The 23,433-nt window shown below is 45.4% G+C and overlaps 1 protein-coding gene across 1 annotated transcript in view; it reads left to right on the top strand.

The window, feature by feature from the left end:
• Positions 1-23,433, top strand: part of LOC126424704 (dopamine D2-like receptor) — a 188,229-nt gene that overhangs the window by 142,161 nt on the left and 22,635 nt on the right. Inside the window, exons 3-7 of the mRNA XM_050087428.1 lie at positions 2,649-2,855; positions 9,416-9,525; positions 17,777-17,790; positions 18,283-18,437; positions 22,287-22,650. Coding sequence (XP_049943385.1) covers positions 2,649-2,855; positions 9,416-9,525; positions 17,777-17,790; positions 18,283-18,437; positions 22,287-22,650 — 850 coding nt within the window. The remainder of the gene's footprint in view (positions 1-2,648; positions 2,856-9,415; positions 9,526-17,776; positions 17,791-18,282; positions 18,438-22,286; positions 22,651-23,433) is intronic.

The following is a 23,433-nucleotide window of genomic DNA, read 5'->3' as shown; positions in this document are numbered from 1 at the left end:
GTTTTTCCCTTTTACGTGTACTGCAAAACCTCGTTTCGGGCCAGATTTCTTGACTCTAGATCAGTGCAAAGTACCCGATAGGTTTTGATGAGTTTATGAGAGTCAGTTCCTTGAACTTACCTTGTAACTGAGTAGACTTAGTACCTTAAATTATTTGCACCGCCAAGGAACCGTAGTCTTTAGTACGTGACATAAATTTCTGATTGATACCTCTAGCTGTTGCTGAGAAAAAGGGGTCTTATGAGTCGAATTGACAAATAGACAGACAGATGGACAGACAACGAAGTGATCTTATAAAGGTTACGAAACCATTAAAAAGAAGTGACTTTCCTCGGAGAAATATTCAGAAAAAACAGCTTTGCAGTCACGATGAAGCTCAGCCTGTTGATTCGATGAATTTAAATTACGAAGACGATATCTGAGATCGACTCAGCAGCCACTGGTAACGGCAGCTCTTCACTTTGTACAAACGAGAAAAGAAAAGTTAACTCAGAACACGTAGATTTGTATGTATTTAAAATAACAGGAAACCCTAGATACAACTTCACCAGCGAGAAACTGGGACGAGGAAAAATTAGAACCATACAGGACAGTGGAAAAGGAAACTTGAGTCAGAACACGAAAATTTGGACGTAATTTAATAACACGAAACCTTTGAAACAACCCTGCCAACGATCATCTGGAACGAAGAAAAATGAGAAACATACAATACAGCGTAAATCCGCAAACAAGAGTGAAATAGGTTAAATTTAATAATGAAACAACAGCTGCTCGATTTTGAATGCGAAAGGTGAGCAGCCACACTCCAGAACCTAGAGCATAAATAACTAACTTGGGTTTCGAACATATTTCGTAAAATAGACGGAGGACTTATCTGATGACATGATAGAAGAAGAAACAGGAGTCTATAGGGAAGAGATAGGGGATCCAATATTAGAATCGGATTTTAAAAGAGTTTTTGAAGACTCAAACTCAAATAAAGCAAAATGGTTCGATAACATTCCATCGCAATTTGTAAGATCATTGGGGGAAGTGGTAACACAGCGATTATTCTTGTAGGTGTGTGGAATGTATGGAAGTGGTGATGTACCATAAATCTTACCGAAAAGCATCATCTGAATAACTCCGAAGATTGCAAGTGCTGACATTTTGAGAAATGTCGTGAGATTGGCTTTACAGCTCAGGTACCCAAGTTGTTGACAAGAAAAATACAAATCACAATGGAAAAGAAAACTGAAGATGCATTAGATAACGATCAGATAGGCTTTAGGAATGGTAAAGGCGCGAGAGACGCAGTTCTGACATTGCGGTTGATAATGGAAGCAAAAGCACTCCGTCTTCAGGCCACAAGTGGCCCATCGGGACCATCCGACCGCGTGTCGTCCTCAGCTGAGGATGCGGATAGGAGGGGCGTGTGGTCAGCACACCGCTCTCCCGGTCTTTGGTCGGAGCCGACACTATTCGGCCGAGTAGCTCCTCAATTGGAATCACGAGGCTGAGTGCACCCAGTAAAATGACAACAGCGCACGACGGCCCGGATGGTCACCCATGCAAGTGCCGCCCACGCCCGACCGCGCTTAATTTCGGTGACCTCACGGGAAAGGGGTATCCACTGCGGCAAGGCCGTTGCCCCTAATGGCAGCAAAACTGAAGAAAAATCAAGACGCGTTCATAGTATTTGTCGACCCGGACAATGTAAAATGGTTCAAGATGTTCTAAAGCCTGAGAAAATTGGGGTAACACATAGGGAAAAGTGAGTAATATACGACATGTACTAGAACCGAGGTGGGTTAATACCTTCGCACTGAACGGGAATTACGTTTAAAAATACGGCCGTGTAACTACAAGTTTGGAGAATAATATCGTGTATTGGAATCCCGAATATTTTTCAGAAAAAATATTGTGTGGCATTATCTTTGTCCAACAGAGCCGGCTGCAGGTTTGGCTAACACCTTTATCTATGTTCAAGTATGCATTTCCCACGGTATTCTCATGTTTTTGTCCAATTCCTGTGAACCGAGATTTATTTTCAAAGTATATTCTTAAGAATTTATTTTACTTACTAGCGATTCGAGCAAACTCGAGCAGACTGGCGGCCTAACGCGCAGACTCAGATGAAGGAACTAAGCCCCGACCAGGTGACCACGCTGAGTTCTCTTACTGGCGGAGTGGAAAGACTCATATTTTGCTGGCTTTTAAGGTTGATCCGAACGACAGACATACTAGCACTCCGAACGACAGACAGACACTAACTGCCTAACAAATGTGGACGAGAGACAGACTAGCAAGCTGGGGACGAGAGACTGACCCAGACTGACTCACTAACGAGTTTTTTTTCTTTATTGTGATTTCATTCGCCTGCCCCATATGGGCAGGGGAGGGCTGTCAGCGACACAATCCGCCGCTCTTCAGCCGAGTGACATGAACTTAAAATAAGAATAAAATGGTACATACATAAGGCGATAAAGGAGAACTTAAAACAGAATAATGGGAGAAAATGGAGGTAAAAAATAGAGACTAACACAGAGACGTTCATGGAGTTAGTTAAAAAACACAAAAACACAGTTGGCGATTCTTCAAAACTCAGAGAAGACACTGAATGGACATGCACACGTTAAAAGTACGCTGTTCTGCTGTTCTGATTGCAGGCGCTGCGGAACCGCGCGAGGAAGGCGAAAGCAGCGCGGCGCCCCCTTCCAGCGGACATAAAGCCCGGCTCGGTGATCGAGAACCTGGCGCAGACCAGGCGGCTGGCCGAGACCGCGCTGGGACCGCCCAACCTGCTGGGACCTGGCGGGGCGCCCACAACCACCGACGACGAGGAGCGGCCGACCAACACCGGCTCCGGCAGCCAGGTACAAACATTCGACCAAAGGTGTCCGGACAATCGACCACTGGACGTCACGGAAGGCGGACCCACCAGTGTAGAAGTGGGCAGGCCAGGAAACAATTGCTGAGGCTGGGTGGCACCCATAAGAAGAGCTTCCATTAGGAATGGGTGGCACCACGGTGGATGAGCCACAGATGAAGTGGATGAAGTTACCTGTCGCTGGTAGCCATTCGGCTCCAGTATTCTCTACAGAAGGAAAGTCCTTGTTTGATGCAGAGAGATATGACCCTAAAATGTTCCCTTCCCTGGCTGTGTCATGGGAGGAACATGTGGCAAGCAGAGAAATACTCCCACACTACTTAGTTTTCGCAAGACCTAATGTTGATTCCTCCTTGTCCACAAAGCCCTTATTCCTTGTGGAGAACATAGCAGACAAGTGTGGGAAGTGGCAACCATGTCCAAAATGAAAAGTGAATCAGTTTTGATCAAAATAGCGTCCCCTGCACAGTCATGGAAGCTGTTCGCTTGTAACAAGTTGGGTGGCATACCAATGACTCTCACTACCCACTGAGAGCTATTCTTCCAATCTAATGATGAGCTGCACACCAACCTGGAGTTTCAGAGTGTACACTTTCTCTATCCAGGCACATGTCTTGACATTGCAATACTAGCCCCATTTGTACAGATAGTGGACGACTGCTGCATCCAAATGCTCCTTGTGTACTCCCCCCCCCCCCCACCCCCTCTCTGTGCTAACCGTGAGAAGCACCATTCTCCCAGCTCATCAAATTGCACCTTTTTCCAGAAAGAGAAGAAAAGACAAGAATATAAGACTTGGGACAAACTAAGTTATTAAGAAACCATGAAGAAGGATGAGCGGTTGCTCCCAGCATGTTATACATCTCCTACAATGCGCCCTCAGCGCTGGTCGACCACGATTGCCCCCTGATGGGCTCTTCTCTTGCTGCTTCCTCCACATCTACTTTCAGGCTTCCCACCCACCAGGGTCATTGGTTCCCACCTTCCAGCTGGTGACAAATCACCCTCCTCCGACGTCTCTCTCCAGGTGGACTTCTGCCAGTCTACAACTGGACACAATCAGTGGCCAAAGAGCAATGGGTAGCTGGTTTCAGAGCTTTGTGATCATCACCATTACCTGAAACTGATTCAGAGAAGCCCTAGCAGTCACCAAATCCTCTAAGGAGAGGAAAGATAAGAAGTGATGCTCCAAGAAGAATGAGATTCCGGTGCCCCTCACGCAACCACATTCCACCTGTTCCAATCCTACAACTGAGGAAAGATTCTGGCGGCCTCTGAGGTCCCAGGTCGCACCACGCAATGGAATCCAGCATCTACAGGGTGGCGCACGAAATGTGTTACCATTATGTTTTGGAATATAAACTTTATCGTCAATACAATCTGAAAGGATCATATACTACAACGAAGAGCCGTCCATGGAGATTTGTTCTAACTCAGCACAGGCTCAATATGTCCACCATTTCGTTTCCTAACTTCTTTCAAACGAACACTGAAGTTAGTGATTACCCTACAGCACATATCTTCCGTAATTTCACTGAAAGCTTGAAGAATAAGTATTCTGAGCTCCATTAAATTCCACAGCTTCTTGCTACTGCCTTGCCCTTCAACACACAGTGGTTCATGCAAGATGGAGCAAGGCCACATACTGCAAACACTGTGATGGAGTTTTTACACGAGCATTTCGACATGCGGATCATTTCACTCAGGTTTCCAGGTCGCTTCAATGACGGACAAAATTGGCCCCCCAATAGTTTAGACCTCAGTCCATGTGACTTTTTTCTTTGGGGATACCTAAAGGAAAAAATTTTCCCGAAACGTCCACGTGATTTAATGGAGCTCAGAAGACTTATTCTTCAAGCTTGCAGTGAAATTACGGAAGACATATCGTGTAGGGTAATCACTAACTTCAGTGTTCCTTTGAAGGAAGTTAGGAAACGAGATGGTGGACATATTTAGCATGTGCTGAGTTATAACAAATCCCCATGGACGGCTCTTCATTGTGATATATGTTCCTTTCAGATTGTATTGACAATAAAGTTTATATTCAAAAACAAAATGGTAATACATTTCGTGCGCCACCCTGTATGTGTGATGACGTGGGGGCATGTAGTACTATGGCATAATTTGATCCCTTGGTCCATTCATGGCCTCATAGTACATGGACACATTACCAGTACATCAACAACATTATTCTGCAGTGGAATTATAACGGGTTTTTCCATCACTTGGCTGACCTACGACACCTTTTAAGCGCTTCTACAATGTCCTTCAGGAGGCTTGGTTCCCAGCAACGTGGACCCCTGCCCTTTGTGGATATGGGTGATACTACAAGAATGATGCCATCTGTAACACAATTGTCAATTGTCAGTGGAGATGCAGCACCAGTGAGTGGCTCGGCGGTGAGGACTGTATAACTTCGATCGTGGACTTCTTATAGAATGTCACCAGCGTAAAAAAGCCATCAGGGACGTTTCGCCCATTCTAAAGATGCCCAGGTCCACTGTTGCTTACGTGGCTGTGAAGCGGAAATGCAAAAGAACGATCACAGCTGAACTGAGAGCAGGCAGAGCTCGTGTACTGACAGAAAGGATCCACTAACCATTGCGGAGAGGGACTGTAAAAGGTCGCATGAACCCAGGGGTAGGAATCACATATGAGTTCCAAATTGCTAACAACGGCTCAGCTAGCACAAGGTGGCTTGCCATTTGAAAGAATGGTGTACAGTGGTCGGGCATCTCCTAGTACAGGTAATCTGCTGGTCAGGGCTGGGGAGTGAACATCCTTTGGTGGCGTTCAATGAGAACAGGAAATTTGGGCAGCTACAGAGAATGTATTTTAGGAAATGGGGTACATGAGTATAGCCTAGGGTAGGAAATTACGAGGTGTTGCCAGTCCAGGAGGTAGAAATAACTAAAGAAAGTGGGCAATGAGGCAGGTGGCGGTGCATGGTAAGCTCCGTTGGTGGCTTGTCATGGAGTGAAGAATAAGACGTTGTGCCTCCCAAGAAAGATACCTGTTCTACTCGAGGTCTGCTCTCCAGAACCCTCCAGCGTCCACAAACGTGCCCCTCCTCTCACGGACGCTATCGGCTGAATTCGCTAGCAAACGTCAGTAGAAGGTTGAACACATATATTGTCAGCAGATTTTACGGGAAAAAACTGCCTCAAGTCACATAGGCACAGCCCGTTGCTTCTCTGGGAGAAAACCTGTCAAGATCTGCCGGGTCTTTTGAGATAAACTCTTGTCAAACAATCCCCTAAAATATTCCCTTACTCGCTGCTAACCAGTACATACTCATAAGCCACAAATAACAGTATTCCGTACTAAGCGAAATTTATGTTGATGTAAAGAGTGGCACCACTGAAAGTGGATGACTGGGAAGGAGTGATTTGGTGTGCTGAATCACGCTATGCGCTGTGGCAAACCAATAGAGACTTGGATTTTGCGAATGCATGGAGAAGATTTCCTACCATCAGGTGTAGTGTCATTAGTGAGCTACAGAGGAGATGTTGTTATGGTACGAATGTGTTTTTTCGTGGCTAAAGTGAGGCCACCATTCCACGCTTAAGAAACACCCGAATGTGGGAGTATAGAACACAGTTTACCGCACTGTGTGTCGTGTACCCGAGAGGAATAGTTCGGAGACGATGACCTGACAATAAAATGGCATCTGCGAGGCAATGGTTTGTGGGCATAACTATCCTGAAATGGACAGGCCTGACCAGATTCTTGATGGGAACCCAGTGGATCACTTTCAGGATGCATTAGGAGTTCGAACTAGACTCCAGCATCCAACATCACTACCTGTGGTTTCGGCTCTTGAAGAAGAATTGGCTAGCAATCTTCCAGAGACATACAGGCACCGTATTCAAAGTGTCCGCAGCAGAACTGAAGCACCTCTTAATGCCAATGGTGGCCATATCCCACACTAATTTGGACTAATAGTGGTCCACATACTTTCGATCAGGTAGTGTATTTCAAAAGTTGTGTGTTTCACAGAGGAGGAGCTTTGAGTAAAACCATCACTCAGTTACTTTGCACAGTGTTTTGACTTTATAAGGCTCAAATTTTGACAGCCTCATTAACAAGTCTGTTACATAATGTAGTAAGAAATATAGTTTCTGTCTTTAATACTTATGGTACTCATTTTCCTAAGAATTAGACTGAATAAGGGGAAACGTACAAAAAGTCGAATATAATGAGCATGTTTTAAAAAGATACCCAACATCAATATTTCTTCCCTGTAGCCACTTTCTGCAGAGTTCACAATAATATTGATAAGCAGTAAAAATAGCAGCAATGTTTGGGTTTCTGACATACTATAAAGTAATGTTAACATATACACATGTTCACCTAGGAATTGATTGAAAGTTGCTACACACTTTCGCATTAAGCATACACGACATTCACATGCTTGGCAAAACACAGCAGCTACAGGGTGGTCCATTGATAGTGACCGGCCAAATATCTCACGAAATAAGCATCAAACGAAAAAATACAAACAACGAAACTTGTCTAGCTTGAAGGGGGAAACCAGATGGAGCTACGGTTGGCCCGCTAGATGCCACTGCCATAGGTCAAACGGACATCAACCGCGTTTTTTTAAATAGGCACCTCCATTTTTATTACATATTCGTGTAGTACGTAAAGAAATATGAATGTTTGAGTTGGACCACTTTTTTCGATTTGTGATAGATGTCGCTGTAATAGTCACAAACGTGTAAGTACGTGGTATCACGTAACATTCCGCCAGTGTGGACGGTATTTGCTTCGTGATACATTACCCGTGTTAAAATGGACCGTTTACCAACTGCGGGAAAGATCGATATCGTGATGATGAATGGCTATTGTGATGAAAATGCCCAACGGACGGGTGCTATGTATGCTGCTCGGTATCGTGGACGACATCACCCGAGTGTCCGGACCATTCGCCTGATATTTTACGTTATTTAGGGGAACAGGAAGTGTTCAGCCACATGTGAAACGTCAACCACGACCTGCAACAAATGATGGTGCCCAAGTAGGTGTTTGATCTGCTGTTGCGGCTAATCCGCACATCAGTAGCAGACAAACTGCGCGAGAATCGGGAATCTCAAAAACGTCGGTGTTGAGAATGCCACATCAACATCGATTGCACCCGTACCATATTTATATGCACCAGGAATTGCATGGCGATGACTTTGATCGTCGTGCACAGTTCTGCCACCGGGCACAACAGAAATTATGGGACAATGACAGATTTTTTGCACGCGTTCTGTTTAGCGACGAAGCGTCATTCACCAACAGCGGTAACGTAAACCGGCACAATATTCACTATTGGGCAACGGAAAATCCACGATGGCTGCGACAAGTGGAACATCAGCGACCTTGGCAGGTTAATGTATGGTGCGGCATTATGGGAGGAAGAATAATTGCCCCCATTTTATCGATGGCAATCTAAATGGTGCAATGTATGCTGATTTCCTACGTAATGTTCTACCGATGTTACTACAAGATGTTTCACTGCATGGCAGAATGGCGATATACTTCCAACATGATGGATGTGCGGCACATAGCTCGCATGCGGTTGAAGCGGCATTGAATAGCATATTTCATGACAGGTGGATTGGTCGTCGGAGCACCATAGCATGGCCCGCTCGTTCACTGGATCTGACGTCCTCAGATTTTTTTCTGTGGTGAAAGTTGAAGGATATATGCTACCGTGATCCATCGACAACGCCTGACAACATGCGTCAACGCATTGTCAATGTATGTGCGAACATTACGGAAGGAGAACTACTCTTTGTTGATAGGAATGTCTTTACATATATTGTCAAATGCGTTGAGGTTGACGGACATCATTTTGAGCATTTTTTGCATTAATGTGGTATTTAGAGGTAATCACTCTGTAACAGCATGCGTTCACAGAAATGATAAGTTCGCAAAGGTACATGTATCACATTGGAACAACCGAAATAAATTTTCAAACGTACCTATGTTCTGTATTTTAATTTGAATAACCTACCTGTTAGCAAATGTTCATCTAAAATTGTGAGCCATTTGTTCGTGACTATTACAGCGCCATCTACCACAAAGCGAAAACAGTGGTCCAACTAAAATATTCATATTTCTTTACGTAGTAGACGAATATGTAATAAAAAATGGGGGTTCCTACTTTAAAAAACTCAGTTGATATCCGTTTGACCTATGGAAGCGCCATCTAGCGTGCCGAACATAGTGCCATTTGGTTTTCCCCTTCAAGATAGACGAATTTCGCTCTTTGTAGTTTTTTCGTTTGACGCTTATTACGTGAGATATTTGGCCCAGTCACGATCAGTGGACCACACTGTATATCTACGTAGAGGAGTGATGAGAGATATCACTTATGTTCTTTACATCGAGTCGATAATTCCTTTGTTATGGACGTTTCATTTACATAATATTATTGCTATTTGATGGACTTATCTTGCAGGCTGCACATTAGATTAATAACAGCCGGTATGGAGACTAACAGTAGTCTTAATATTATTGTTTCCTTACGTTAACAATTACCACTGTGTGTCGTAGGAGGATGAGGACTACAAGGACGTGTCCCCCGGCTATGAGGACTGCTGCCACGTCATCCCCAACGACCGCTCTGCCGAGTTCATCCTTGCCACTGTCGCCGAGGAGACCACGTAAGCTTACCTCCAATGCCATACCTTGGTTTTCCTTGTCTGTATGATTTCGAGTACACAAGTGAGAAACGCGTTCACTCTATCGGGAGAACTTTTCTACGGTGGCAGCGTCTAGGAAATGATGTGATGTCAGTACTCGTGGCTCTCGCAATCAGAAGAATCTACAGGGTGATTCAAAAAGAATACCACAACTTTATAAATGTTTATTTAATGAAAGAAACATATTATAACCTTCTGTTATACATCATTACAAAGAGTATTTAAAAAGGTTTTTTTTTCACTCAAAAACAAGTTCAGAGATGTTCAATATGGCCCCCTCCAGACACACGAGCAATATCAACCCGATACTCCAACTCGTTCCACACTCTCTGTAGCATATCAGGCGTAACAGTTTGGATAGCTGCTGTTATTTCTTGTATCAAATCATCAATGATGGCTGGGAGAGGTGGCCGAAACACCATATCCTTAACATACCCCCATAAGAAAAATCGCAGGGGGTAAGATCAGGGCTTCTTGGAGGCCAGTGATGAAGTGCTCTGTCACGGGCTGCCTGGCGGCCGATCCATCGCCTCAGGTAGTTGACGTTCAGGTAGTTACGGACAGATAAGTGCCAATGTGGTGGCGCTCCATCCTGCTGAAATATGAATTGTTGTGCTTCTTGTTCGAGCTGAGGAAACAGCCAATTCTCTAACATCTCCAGATACTGTAGTCCAGTTACAGTAGCACCTTCGAAGAAAAAGGGACCAAAAACTTTATTGGCTGAAATGGCGAACAAATGTACAACTAAATGAAACTTTATAGCTCCCTTAATTCGCCGACAGATAGTGCTTAGCTCTGCCTTTTGTCGTTGCAGAGTTTTAAATTCCTAAAGTTGTGGTATTCTTTTTGAATCACCCTGTATTTCGGTGACACAACAGCCAAGGAGACGTGAGCAACACCTAAGGTGACTCTTCTTCGGTGCGCGGATGGAATGCGGGTGGTAAAAGACAGCCCTACCGTATACCTTTACTAGCCTGAGTACTATGTTCTTGGCCTTCCACTCTTATTTTCCTCTCTTGTTTCTTGCATATATTGTACAGGGTGTATCAAAAATAATCATCCTATTTGGCACATCTATTTATCTGAAACTAATAAACACATACAATGAATTTTGTTTTTTGATGAACGGATTTTTTTTTTTTTAACCTTTCCATGGGTGTTCAACATGCTCCCCTTGAGATGCACAACATATGTCAATGCAGTATTCAAATTGTTCCCACAGTGCAGAGAGCAGGTCTTGAGTTGCAGTTTCCACAGCTGCTGTTATGCGATGTCACAGTTCATTCATTATTGTTGGTAATGGAAGCACATAAACAGAGTCTTTTATAAAGCCCTACAAGAAACAATCAAATACAGTCAGTTCCGGTGGCCTTGGAGACCACTCATGTAAGGCTGAAACAATTGGTCCAGTGCGATTGATCCATCGTTCAGTGATCCTTTGATTTAAAAATTCCCGGACTTCCAAATGCCAGTGTGGAGGTGCCCCATCCTTTTCGTAAATGAAGTCGTTCGAATCAGTCTCCAACGGTGGGAAAAGAAAGTTCTCCAGCACATCGAGAAATGTGCTTCACGCATCAGTGTTTTCAGCAAGGAAAAATGAACCATACACCTCTTCCTACGAAACTGCACAAAACACGTTAAATTCTGGAGAGTCCCTCTCTTGTTGTGGAACTTGATATGGTTGTTCCGTACTCCTTGTTCTCACATGGTGACGGTTCACCTTTCCATTTGAATGAAAAGTTGTCCCGTCACTAAATACTAACAAGGGAACCTCCCCATCGCACCCCCCTCAGATTTAGTTGTAAGTTGGCACAGTGGATAGGCCTTGAAAAACTGAACACAGATCAATTGAGAAAACAGGAAGAAGTTCTGTGGGACTGTGAAAAAATAAGCAAAATATACAAACTGAGTAGTTCATGGGAAGATAGGCAACGTCTAGTACACTGGGAACGCCGGAGCGCCGTGGTCTCGTGGTAACGTGAGCAGCTGCTGAACGAAAGGTCCTTGGTTCAAATCTTCCATCGAGTCAAAAATTTAATTTTTTATTTTCAGTTTATGTCACAAACTCTTATTTTTTCATCACTTTTTTGGGAGTGATTATCACATCCACAAGAAAACCTAAATCGGGCAAGGTAGAAGAATCTTTTTACCCATTCGCCAGGGGTACAAGTTAGGTGGGTCGACAACATATTCCTGTCATGTGACGCACATGCCGTCACCAGTGTCGTATAGAATATATCAGATGTGTTTTCCTGTGGAGGAATCGGTTGACCTATGACCTTGCGATCAAATGTTTTCGGATCCCATTGGAGAGGCACGTCCTTTCGTCTACTAATCGCACGGTTTTGCGATGTGGTCGCAAAACACAAACTTATTACAGTAAACGGAGACGTCAATGAACGAACGGACAGATAATATGCAAAAATAAAGAAAGTAAAATTTTCACTCGAGGGAAGACTACCACGGGACCACGGCGCTCCTCATCTTACATTGTCTATGATGTTACCTATATGGCCCATGGACTACTCAGTTTGTATATTTTGCTTATTTTTTCACAGTTCCACACAACTTCTTCCTGTTTTCTCAGTTGATCTGTGTTCAGTTTGTCAAGGCCTATCCACTGTGCCAACTTATAACTAAATCTGAGGGGGGTGCGATGGGGAGGTTCCCTTGTAAGTGTGGAAGAAAACTGTCATCCTCCATATTTCCAAGAACGAAATTACAAAACTCCACACGTTGTTTTTTGTCACATTCAGAAAGAGCTTCAAGCAACTGAATTTAGTATTGCTTCATGTGTAAACGTCAGCACAAAACGCGCCAGGTGGAGATCGGGGGCATTTTAAGCTGTCGAGCTGCACTGCGAACGGATTTCTGCGGACTCTTTGTGAAACTATGGAGGATCCATTCGACGCCTGTGTCAGACACTCGGGGATGGTCAGGCGATTTGCCTTTACACAAACAACCTGTTTCTCAGAGTTGTTCATGCCATTGTCTAATGCTCTGTGCTGTTGGCGGATCCAAATCGTACCTAGTACGACAGTCACGCTGGACAGCTACTACTGACCACACTGCGCAAAACGTGGAACACAAAACATTTTCTGTTGTCCCGACACTATCTTTACTGGAACTGAAGTGGGCGAATACTGCTGCTACCGTCGACAGCTCGTGGTCTAGTGGTGCCGGCACGGTAGCTGAGCGTGTTCGGTCAGATGGTTTAGCTACCCTCTGTAATAAAAAAAAACTGAGTGAACGGATCAACGAACAAAGTGCACTGATGTCATCGGACGTCCGCCACGAACAAATTCAACAAACAATCTAGGGCAAAATGAGATCAAGAAATAAAAAGTGGTTAGCGTTGCTGCCTCTAGATCACGGGGTCCCAGGTTCGATTCCCGGTCTGGGTGGAGATTTTCTCTGCCCTAGGACTGGGTGTTTTTGTTATCCTCATCATTTCATCATCATCGTCATTCGTAAGGGTGTCTACATTGGATTGTGAAAAAAAAAAATGGTGTAAAACTTGGGACTTAGTACGGGCGCTGATGACTGCGCAATTGAGCGCCCCACAAACTAAATATCAACAAATATCACTGCTGCTACCAAGCGGTAACCATTTAAAAGTCGAGAGTTTTCTCTATCCAACAATACGGTGTTCACGCAAAAATCTCAAATAACATAACAGTTATTATTTTTTGAAATCGGATTATTCTTTTTGATACACACCTATATTACGCATCCTTCTTCAGTAGCTTGTCACAGGACAGTTTTTTTTTTTTTGCAAATCTGCTCCGTAACCTAATTAATAATCCAAATCAGACTACCCAAATTACACTACCCAAATCAATCCAAATTAGCTGCGATACTTCAAAGTACGGGTACAACTGAATTAAACACCAATGATTGCAAATCTGATCTATATTACTCTATTGCATTTCTGCAATGAAAGAGACGTGTTATGTTTCTCTGTACACTGGATCTGTTGCCCAACTGTGGAAAAGAGAAGGATGCAGGGGTAAATCAGCAAGCTAGGCGTATAATTGTTCTATCTGAAAGCCTGAGGCCTGAGAGACAGGTACAATGGATGGACCGGCCCTGTCAGAGGCAGTGTAAGAACCACGCAGAGGGGCAAGGACAGCATTTGGCAGATTGTAAACGACCATTCTGCCACAGTGGTGGGCTCAGTCCGATAACTGTGCGGCGCATTAAGCCACGCCCAACATACACTTTCGGGCTGTCCCTTATCAGCTGTACCACGATATATAGGTTCTGCGACCTCCAGGCCCTGACATCGTGCCTTTTTACATCCCCAAACATGTGAAAGTCGCTTCTGGAACCTGGTAGGTAGGTAGTCTGAGAGTGCACAGGATAAGGTTACGGTTGTGGATGGGGCCGTAAACAGTTACTGTGAGTTGCACAATCAAACACACAACTTTATTTTTCTAAGAACCACTTATTTACACATTACTTTAAAACATCACAACTAGACAATACGGCTGCAACTAGTTAAAGAAAACTTGAGATGCTTTCTGGGCTGAAGGCCCAAAACCACACCAAAAACAAGAACGGATGAAGGCAAGGGTTAGAAATCAAACGCAATTAAAAATAGGGGGTAAAAAAATTAGAAAAAAGTATGCAATTGAAAACAATTAGCAGCTGAAGGCCTACACTACATGTCTGAAAGACAACTACAATTAAAACACATTAATAAACCATTTCTTCTAACCAAGAAATTTCCCTTTATATTTACAACAGGACGGCCAAAAGCCTAATTAAAGAAATAATAACTTGTTGCGCGGCTGAAGGCTACAACATATTTGAAACAACGGCTGGAAACCTGAACAACAAGTCAGACAAACAATTTAAAATAAGATCCGCAGCTCGTGGTCGTGCGGTAGCGTTCTCGCTTCCCGCGCCCGGGTTCCCGGGTTCGATTCCCGGCGGGGTCAGGGATTTTCTCTGCCTCGTGATGACTGGGTGTTGTGTGATGTCCCTAGGTTAGTTAGGTTTAACTAGTTCTCAGTTCTAGGGGACTGATGACCATAGATGTTAAGTCCCATAGTGCTCCGAGCCAGAGAGCCAATTTAAAATAATCGCCTTCCTCCTTATAAAATATTTTCCTTTAAAGAATACACACGGCTGAAGGCGATATTAAAAGGGGTTCACGTAAATCCCCAGCTGATGGCCACTCATAACACATCCAGCAACTAACGGCTTAGGGCCTGGATTACAAACAATTTCAGATAGAACAAATTTTAAGAAAAATTTTTTTTATATAAAATCAATCTTCAAAAGTTTAACATGGGTGGAGGCCTTTATGTAAAATTTAAAAAGAACTGGATTAATACACGGCCAACGGCCTCACACAGTACTTCAAACTAAAATAAAAATCACAATCTAAAACAAACCGAACAAGCGGTGCTCAGAAATGTTCCAAGGGTCGACCTGAAAAGGTAGCCTAAACATAAGATCAGGTGAGACAGGCAGCCAAGAGCTGAAGTTAAATAATCGAATGGCAACCCAAACTAGGGACAGTGCAAGGACCGACAAACAATTTAACCAATTCCCTTCCGTCCGACGAACGGCACAACGATGGAAAATATCGGCCAAGGACGAGGATACGAACAGCACTAAATCTTTTGAAATTGGTGTCTAAAACCAGCCAAGGGAACAATAACCACTCTAAGCAAAATATGAACCAAACACTTGAAAGGCTGTCGAACTACACGCCATGCTGGACAGCATCAACACGACGAGGAAAGGCACACTTCCGGAAAACTACGCTAACGACCAGGGCACGTAACTGGGGCGTTAACAGCCACAGGACAGAAAATACCGCTGCTGCACTTGTCTGGCAAGTAACCGTCAATTTAATAATTAATCACAATATAGGAAGACGGCTGCAAGATTTCGCCGATTCCAACACATCATACGTTGCTGTTAGCCCGAGTGGCCCTGGGAGCGACAACGTGCAAATTAATGAAGAGATGTCACAACAGCTCAGGTCTCATAGCAGGTTAACTGATCACTCAACTTCAGCGTGCAGGTTCGGTGGGCAACGAACTTTGTCGGTCTCGCAGCTACCGCCCCACGATCCGACAGCGTGTGCACACAGCCAGCGCTCCCGGCCTAGCCACACGTTGTGGAGACTTCCTCGCTGCTCCATCACAACCGACTGTCCACCACACACACACCACCACCACCACCACCACCACCACCACCACCCGGAAATACTAGCGGTCACACAAAGATAGTACGACAGTACTAGTATCGATAAGCGCTGCTGCTGCCACTCAAGGAGGCAAGCCAGCGACTTCGTTATACGCCAGTAAGTGAGGAAGAAACAAGACGGCACTCGGTGTGACAAAATGCCAAAGAACAAACGGCATGAACGCGAGCTGCACAGGGGCGAGCTTCACGAGAAAAACAAACTTTCTTAAGGTAGTCACTGTTTGCATCGATTCATTGCAGGAAACACAGCACGTCTGGGTCTGTCACCTGGCAGCAACACCGGCAGGAGTTGCACTTTACGTGCTTGGAAATGCAGCCAGTTGTGTAAAATCCTCGCCACAGTGCTCTGCCGTAAGCCCGTTTCTCTGGAAATACAACGCGTCGATATCCGCGGACTGCTTTGAAGATCAGTGCACAAGATACGAGCAGCGTCGTCATTAGAAGGATACTGCTTGTTGCACTGTCACAAAAACCCCCAGTGTCTTCAAAATTTTCAGACCATCCTTTGATGCACTTCACATCAAAAGAAACCAGGTACTGTCAGAACTCCTCTTAGAGTGTATCTGTATAAGCTTCATGAGTTAATGTACCTCCCCCCCCTCCCCGTAACAAACTTCACGCCGTATCTATCATTGTCCCTTAGAAATAAAATTTTCGGGATCAGGGAAGAATATTATGTGTACTCTGTATTTTATCTGGACTGATTTTACAGGGTGTTTCAAAAATGACCGGTATATTTGAAACGGCAATAAAAACTAAACGAGCAGCGATAGAAATACACCGTTTGTTGCAATATGCTTGGGACAACAGTACATTTTCAGGCAGACAAACTTTCGAAATTACAGTAGTTACAATTTTCAACAACAGATGGCGCAGCGGTCTGGGAAACTCTATAGTACGATATTTTCCACATATCCACCATGCGTAGCAATAATATGGCGTAGTCTCTGAATGAAATTACCCGAAACCTTTGACAACGTGTCTGGCGGAATGGCTTCACATGCAGATGAGATGTACTGCTTCAGCTGTTCAATTGTTTCTGGATTCTGGCGGTACACCTGGTCTTTCAAGTGTCCCCACAGAAAGAAGTCACAGGGGTTCATGTCTGGCGAATAGGGAGGCCAATCCACGCCGCCTCCTGTATGTTTCGGATAGCCCAAAGCAATCACACGATCATCGAAATATTCATTCAGGAAATTAAAGACGTCGGCCGTGCGATGTGGCCGGGCACCATCTTGCATAAACCACGAGGTGTTCGCAGTGTCGTCTAAGGCAGTTTGTACCACCACAAATTCACGATGAATGTCCAGATAGCGTGATGCAGTAATCGTTTCGGATCTGAAAGATGGGCCAATGATTCCTTTGGAAGAAATGGCGGCCCAGACCAGTACTTTTTGAGGATGCAGGGATGATGGGACTGCAACATGGGGCTTTTCGGTTCCACATATGCGCTGGTTCTGTTTATTGAAGAAGCCGTCCAGGTAAAAATAAGCTTCGTCAGTAAACCAAATGCTGCCCACATACATATCGCCGTCATCAATCCTGTGCACTATATCGTTAGCGAATGTCTCTCGTGCAGCAATGGTAGCGGCGCTGAGGGGTTGCCACGTTTGAATTTTGTATGGATAGAGGTGTAAACTCTGGCGCATGAGACGATACGTGGACGTTGGAGTCATTTTGACGGCAGCTGCAACACGGCGAACGGAAACCCGAGGCCGCTGTTGGATCACCTGCTGCACTAGCTGCGCGTTGCCCTCTGTGGTTGCCGTACGCGGTCGCCCTACCTTTCCAGCACGTTCATCCATCACGTTCCCAGTCCGTTGAAATTTTTCAAACAGATCCATTATTGTATCGCTTTTCGGTCCTTTGGTTACATTAAACCTCCGTTGAAAACTTCGTCTTGTTGCAACAACACTGTGTTCTAGGCGGTGGAATTCCAACACCAGAAAAATCCTCTGTTCTAAGGAATAAACCATGTTGTCTACAGCACACTTGCACGTTGTGAACAGCACACGCTTACAGCAGAAAGACGACGTACAGAATGGCGCACCCACAGACTGCGCTGTCTTCTATATCTTTCACATCACTTGCAGCGCCATCTGTTGTTGAAAATTGTAACTACTGTAATTTCGAAAGTTTGTCCGCCTGAAAATGTACTGTTGTCCCAAGCATATTGCAACAAACGGTGGATTTCTATCGCTGCTCGTTTAGTTTTTATTGCCGTTTCAAATATACCGGTCATTTTTGAAACACCTTGTAGGTGGACATAGTTACTTAACACCAATGGAAATCCTCTAAAACCCTAGCCAGTAGAGGCCAACAGCTTTTCACCTTGCTGCCGTATCAAAGATTCTCTAAAATGGATAGGGGACGGATGAAGGAATGGAATCACCTGTCTTCGGTTCAGGGCGGCGGGAGCGCTGAGCAACACTGCCGCGGGAGGCGGCAGCAACAACGTGGGGCGCCCCGGGGGCGGAGGCGTTGGGGCGGAAGCGGCGGATGCGGCGGCGGTGGTCGTGCCGGAGGCGAACGGGAACAACGACTCTGGCTACGCCGCCTCCACACTCGACGAGGCGACCACCACCACGACCACGACCACGTCTGGCGCCGCCTCCTCTCACGTCCACGAGTCGAGTCCAAGACCCAAGGTGAGTCCCCGACTTCTCTAGTCAACTAAACCTGCTTGTGGTCACAGCCCACTCACAGTATGTGAGAAAATCAATTTGGTCTGTTCATTTTTATTTTTTTAATCACTGAGTCAGACATTGGATTACTGACAGACTATTAGATCAATGAGAGGCTGTCCTCTATTCGTCTTTCTAATATGCTGCCTGTCAAAAAAAAAAAGGGGAAGTACCCAGAACACACGGTTGGATGTCAATACTACACGTATGTGCACATCATTATCATGTTGTTACAGTTTCAGTTCTTTGTGACAGAATGCGTTAGTGTTCCTACTCTCGTCACGATGCTTTGTAGGATATACAAGGGACGTGAACAGCGTAGCATGTTGGGTGATGCCGTGCACCTGACAGAGTCTGAAATGAGCCTTATTCTCGGTCTCCAATTGGCCGACCTAACTGAATCGTGTGATATCCATATTTGAGAAATCAGATGTGACTGTCGATGCTGGACTGTATAGCAACCTGAGGGCAGGCATTCTCGTCATCAAGATTCTACTCTACCACGCCTGACCACCACACGTGAGGATCACCGTATTGTGCACGAAGCAGATTGTAGCTCATCCCCTATTGCCCCTTCCATCGGAGATTAAGCAATGGGCTCTCTTCAACATTCTGCATCAGCCTGCACCGTTGGTTGTCCCTAGCAGCGGGTGGACTGGAAATTACACTCCCATGCATAAACTCCGTCCGAACAGGCCTTGCCAGGCCCAGTGGTACCGACCGGCATCATGGTGTGGGGAACGATCTCCTACACTGGCCGTACACCACTGGTGATCGTCGAGGGGGCACTGAATAGTGCACGGTACATCCAAACCGTCATCGAACCCATCGTTCTACCATTCCTAGACCGGCAAGGGAACTTGCTGTTCCAACAGGACAATGCACGTCCGCATGTATCCCGTGCCACCCAACGTGCTCTAGAAGGTGTACGTCAACTACCCTGACCAGCAAGATCTCCGGATCTGTCCCCCATTGAGCATGCTTGGGACTGGATGAAGCGTCGTCTCACGCGGTCTGCACGTCCAGCACGAACGCTGGTCCAACTGAGGCGCCAGGTGGAAATGGCATGGCAAGCCGTTCCACAGGACTACATCCAGCATCTCTACGATCGTCTCCATGGGAGAATAGCAGCCTGCATTGCTGCGAAAGGTGGATATACACTGTACTAGTGCCGACATTGTGCATGCTCTGTTGCCTGTGTCTATGTGCCTGTGGTTCTGTCAGTGTGATCATGTGATGTATCTGACCCCAGGAATGTGTCAATAAAGTTTCCCCTTCCTGGGACAATGAGTTCATGGTGTTCTTATTTCAATTTCCAGGAGTGTATTTGAAGTTTGTGAGGGCGGAGATGAGGTACTGGCGCATGCAGAGCTGTGAGGGCATACCTAGAATTGTGTGGATATTTCAATCGGTAAAGCACTTGTCGAAGAAAGGCAAAGGTTCCAGCACACTGTTTTAATCTCGCCAGAAATTTCACTGATCTTAATAAGCTCTAACAACAGATTTACTTATTTTAAGGTGGCGGATTGTTCAGAATTAGGGATACCTGTGTTGGGTGTGGTGGTGGTTGTGGTGGTGCTGATTGACTGATTGTTACTGATTGACTAAATATTTATTAAATGGTTCAAATGGCTCTGAGCACTATGGGACTCAACTGCTGTGGTCATAAGTCCCCTAGAACTTAGAACTACTTAAACCTAACTAACCTAAGGACAGCACACAACACCCAGCCATCACGAGGCAGAGAAAATCCCTGACCCCGCCGGGAATCGAACCCGGGAACCCGGGCGTGTGAAGCGAGAACGCTACCGCACGACCACGAGATGCGGGCTAAATATTTATTAACTCAGACTGACTGTAGCTTGCAAGTGAGTGATGATGAGAATTGTGATTCATTAGAGATTTGATTGGAAATTGCAGTTATTTATCTATCATGAAATTCTTACCATATTGGTAGAGCTGCAATAACGTACAGACATTAATTACATGCTAAGTATCCATTTCAGAGGTGTTCAATGAAGAAAAGACAGGAAGTTCTAATAATAAAAGGACAAGGATTGAGGTGCAGACACGTATTTATGTAACACAGACAGGAAGACAAAATAAAACGTACAAACAGCTAGATAATACTCTTCATACTCTGCGGAAAGCCAATATTCTGTGGGTTTCACTAATGTTCTCTTAGCTGCAGCAGGGTCAGAAGTAGTCTGGTTATCTGGCAAGCTCCTGCAGACCAGCAGGTGTTGATGGTCCTGCCAGTCAGCACGCTGGCAAATTTCGTCACGACTGCTGAAGCCCAACTTCCTGAGGTTTACTTTGCACTGTGGTAACACCCCAGTTCTCAGTCTCTTCAGCGTCTACCATGCCCCGTAAGTCATGTGTGATCCTGCGACTGGTTCCTCTCTGACATTCGCTCGGTGTGCGTCAGGCAGAGAATCTAGCCGAACTTCCGCTCGTCTATTTGCAGGAGATGAATGAGCTGCTGTAATAATTCCATGCGTGAAGCTCTTTCTTGATCTGAGTCTCGTGTGTTGCGATTCGTGTCCAAACATGAACATGGGCTGTTTGCTATTAGCTTCCTGTTTCATATTCTCCACTTCTCCAGCTGCTTTCCAGAAAATACTTGATGGTGCTATACTCATAATTTGGTACAGTCTACAGACAGGAGTCGGTCGTAGACAGACTGTTGCAAGGTGTCTAGTCTCTTTCAAAGCAGTATGAAACATTCGCTAGACTGCTCCAGAATATTTAACTGTGAAGAAACGTATTGCCAGGGCAGATGTTCGAAGAACTTTCGTTCGAACAACAGGTTTGTCTTGTAAATTTGTGGATGTAGTTAATTTGGGATCATAGTCACTGAAAGAGGTTTATTATTTATTGATGACTTAAAGCACTCCGTCTTCAGGCCACGAGTGGCCTCCCGGGACCATCCGACCGCCCTGTCATCCTCATTGGGGGATACAGATCGGAGGGGCGTGGGGTCAGCCCACCGCTTTCCCGGTCGTTATGATGGTATTCTTGACCGAACCCGCTACTATTTGGTCGAGTAGCTCCTCAATTGGCATCACGAGGCTGAGTGCACCCAGGAAAATGGCAACAGCGCATGGCGGCCCAAATGGTCACCAATCGAAGTGCCGGCCACGCCCGACAGCGCTTAACTTCAGCGATCTCACGGGAACCGGTGTCTCCACTGAAGCAAGCCCGTTGTCATTGATGACTTAAAGGAGATTACAATTAAATTTTGATTTATAATTGATTGAGGATTGTGATAGAATGGAGATTGCGACTGGCTGAGGATTGTGATTGGCTGGGGATGACTGAGTGGATGTTATGACACACAGGTTATTGTGATTTATAGGTGAACTGATTAGTGAATGTGATTTGGAATTATGATTGATATCGGACGATAACAGTGGATAATAATTGAATTCAAGTAAAATAGGGACTGTGATTCAAAACATTGCTCTGAGCACTATGGTACTTAACATCTGAAGTCATTAGTCCCCTAGAACTTAGAAGTACTTAAACCTAACTAACCTAAGGACATCACACACATCCATGCCCGAGGCAGGATTGGAACCTGCGACCGTAGCGGTAGCGCGGTTCCAGACTGAAGCACCTAGAACCGCTCGGCCACAACGGCCGCCTGGGCTGTGATTGGTTGGGATTATGGCTGATCACTGAAATGATTGGTTGGTGGTTATAAGTGATGAGTGATGAATACTGATGGTATTATGAGTAATCTAGGGCTGTGACAGATTGGGGATTACAGCTGGTATGTGTGGGATGACTTTGGTGTGTCCTGGTCTTCAGGTGCGGCGAAACGACTCGTCTTCTTCGTCCACGACGGGCCCCACAGTGGCTCCTGCAGGCGCCGTTTCCTCGCCAGTGGGGGCGACACCACGCGACGTGGGGTCTCCGGGGGCGGCGACCGGGTCCGCGACGCAGAGCCCGCCGCCTTCGGCCGCCCCCACGGCCGCGGCGCCGCCCCCGGTGACGCGCCAGGCGACGGTGGACTCCCTGCTGCCCTCGACGGGGGGCAGCAAGCGCGAGAAGCCGGGCCAGGCGGCCGCCAGGTTCACCATCTACAAGGTGAACCGCGCCAGCCGCAAGAAGCGCGACAAGTCCTCGGCCAGGAAGGAACGCAAGGCCACCAAGACGCTCGCCATCGTTCTCGGTGAGACTGCATTCGCATCACGTGATCACAAACATCCACACGGAGTAGTCCGTGTCAAGATAACTAACTATACCTCTGTAAGAAATGATAGTACACTGATAACATAGGTCTGCGAACATTTGTTGTTTCAGATTTATTGATTTTTAAAGTGTGTTCAACGCTGATTTCAGGAAAAATAGTGAAGAAATTCCATCACGTACAGTTATTTCACAAACTGCTTGTCTAGTTTTAGCTTTTTTCGATATGTCAACACTCTAGTGAGTTTGAATTTTGGTTTTTAGGATATCCGTAAACTATTATTTAGCCGTTTTCGTACTACACTACGGGCCATTAAAATTGCTTTCAGAAGAAAGGTAAATGGAAAAGCTCGAATACTCCCACACTATAATTACACTACTGGCCATTAAAATTGCTACACCAACAAGAAATGCAGATGATAAACGGCTATTCATTGGACAAATATATTATACTAGAACTGACATGTGATTACATTTTCACGCATTTTGCGTGAATACATCCTGAGAAATCAGTACCCAGAACAACCATCTCTGGCAGTAATAACGGCCTTCATACGCCTCGGCATTGAGTCTAACAGAGCTTGGATGGCGTGTACAGGTACAGCTGCCCATGCAGCATCAACACGATACTACACTTCATCAACAGTTGTGACTGGCGTATTGTGACGAGCCAGTTGCTCGGCCACCATTGACCAGACTTTTCAATTGGTGAGAGATCTGGAGAATGTGCTGGCCAGGGCAGCAGTCGAACATTTTCTGTATCCAA

The sequence above is a fragment of the Schistocerca serialis genome, chromosome 10 (genome assembly GCF_023864345.2).
Source record: "Schistocerca serialis cubense isolate TAMUIC-IGC-003099 chromosome 10, iqSchSeri2.2, whole genome shotgun sequence".
In the NCBI taxonomy this organism is placed as follows: Eukaryota; Metazoa; Arthropoda; class Insecta; order Orthoptera; family Acrididae; genus Schistocerca; species Schistocerca serialis.
Note: the sequence above shows the minus strand (reverse complement) of the source record. Positions and strands in the feature narration are given on the sequence as shown.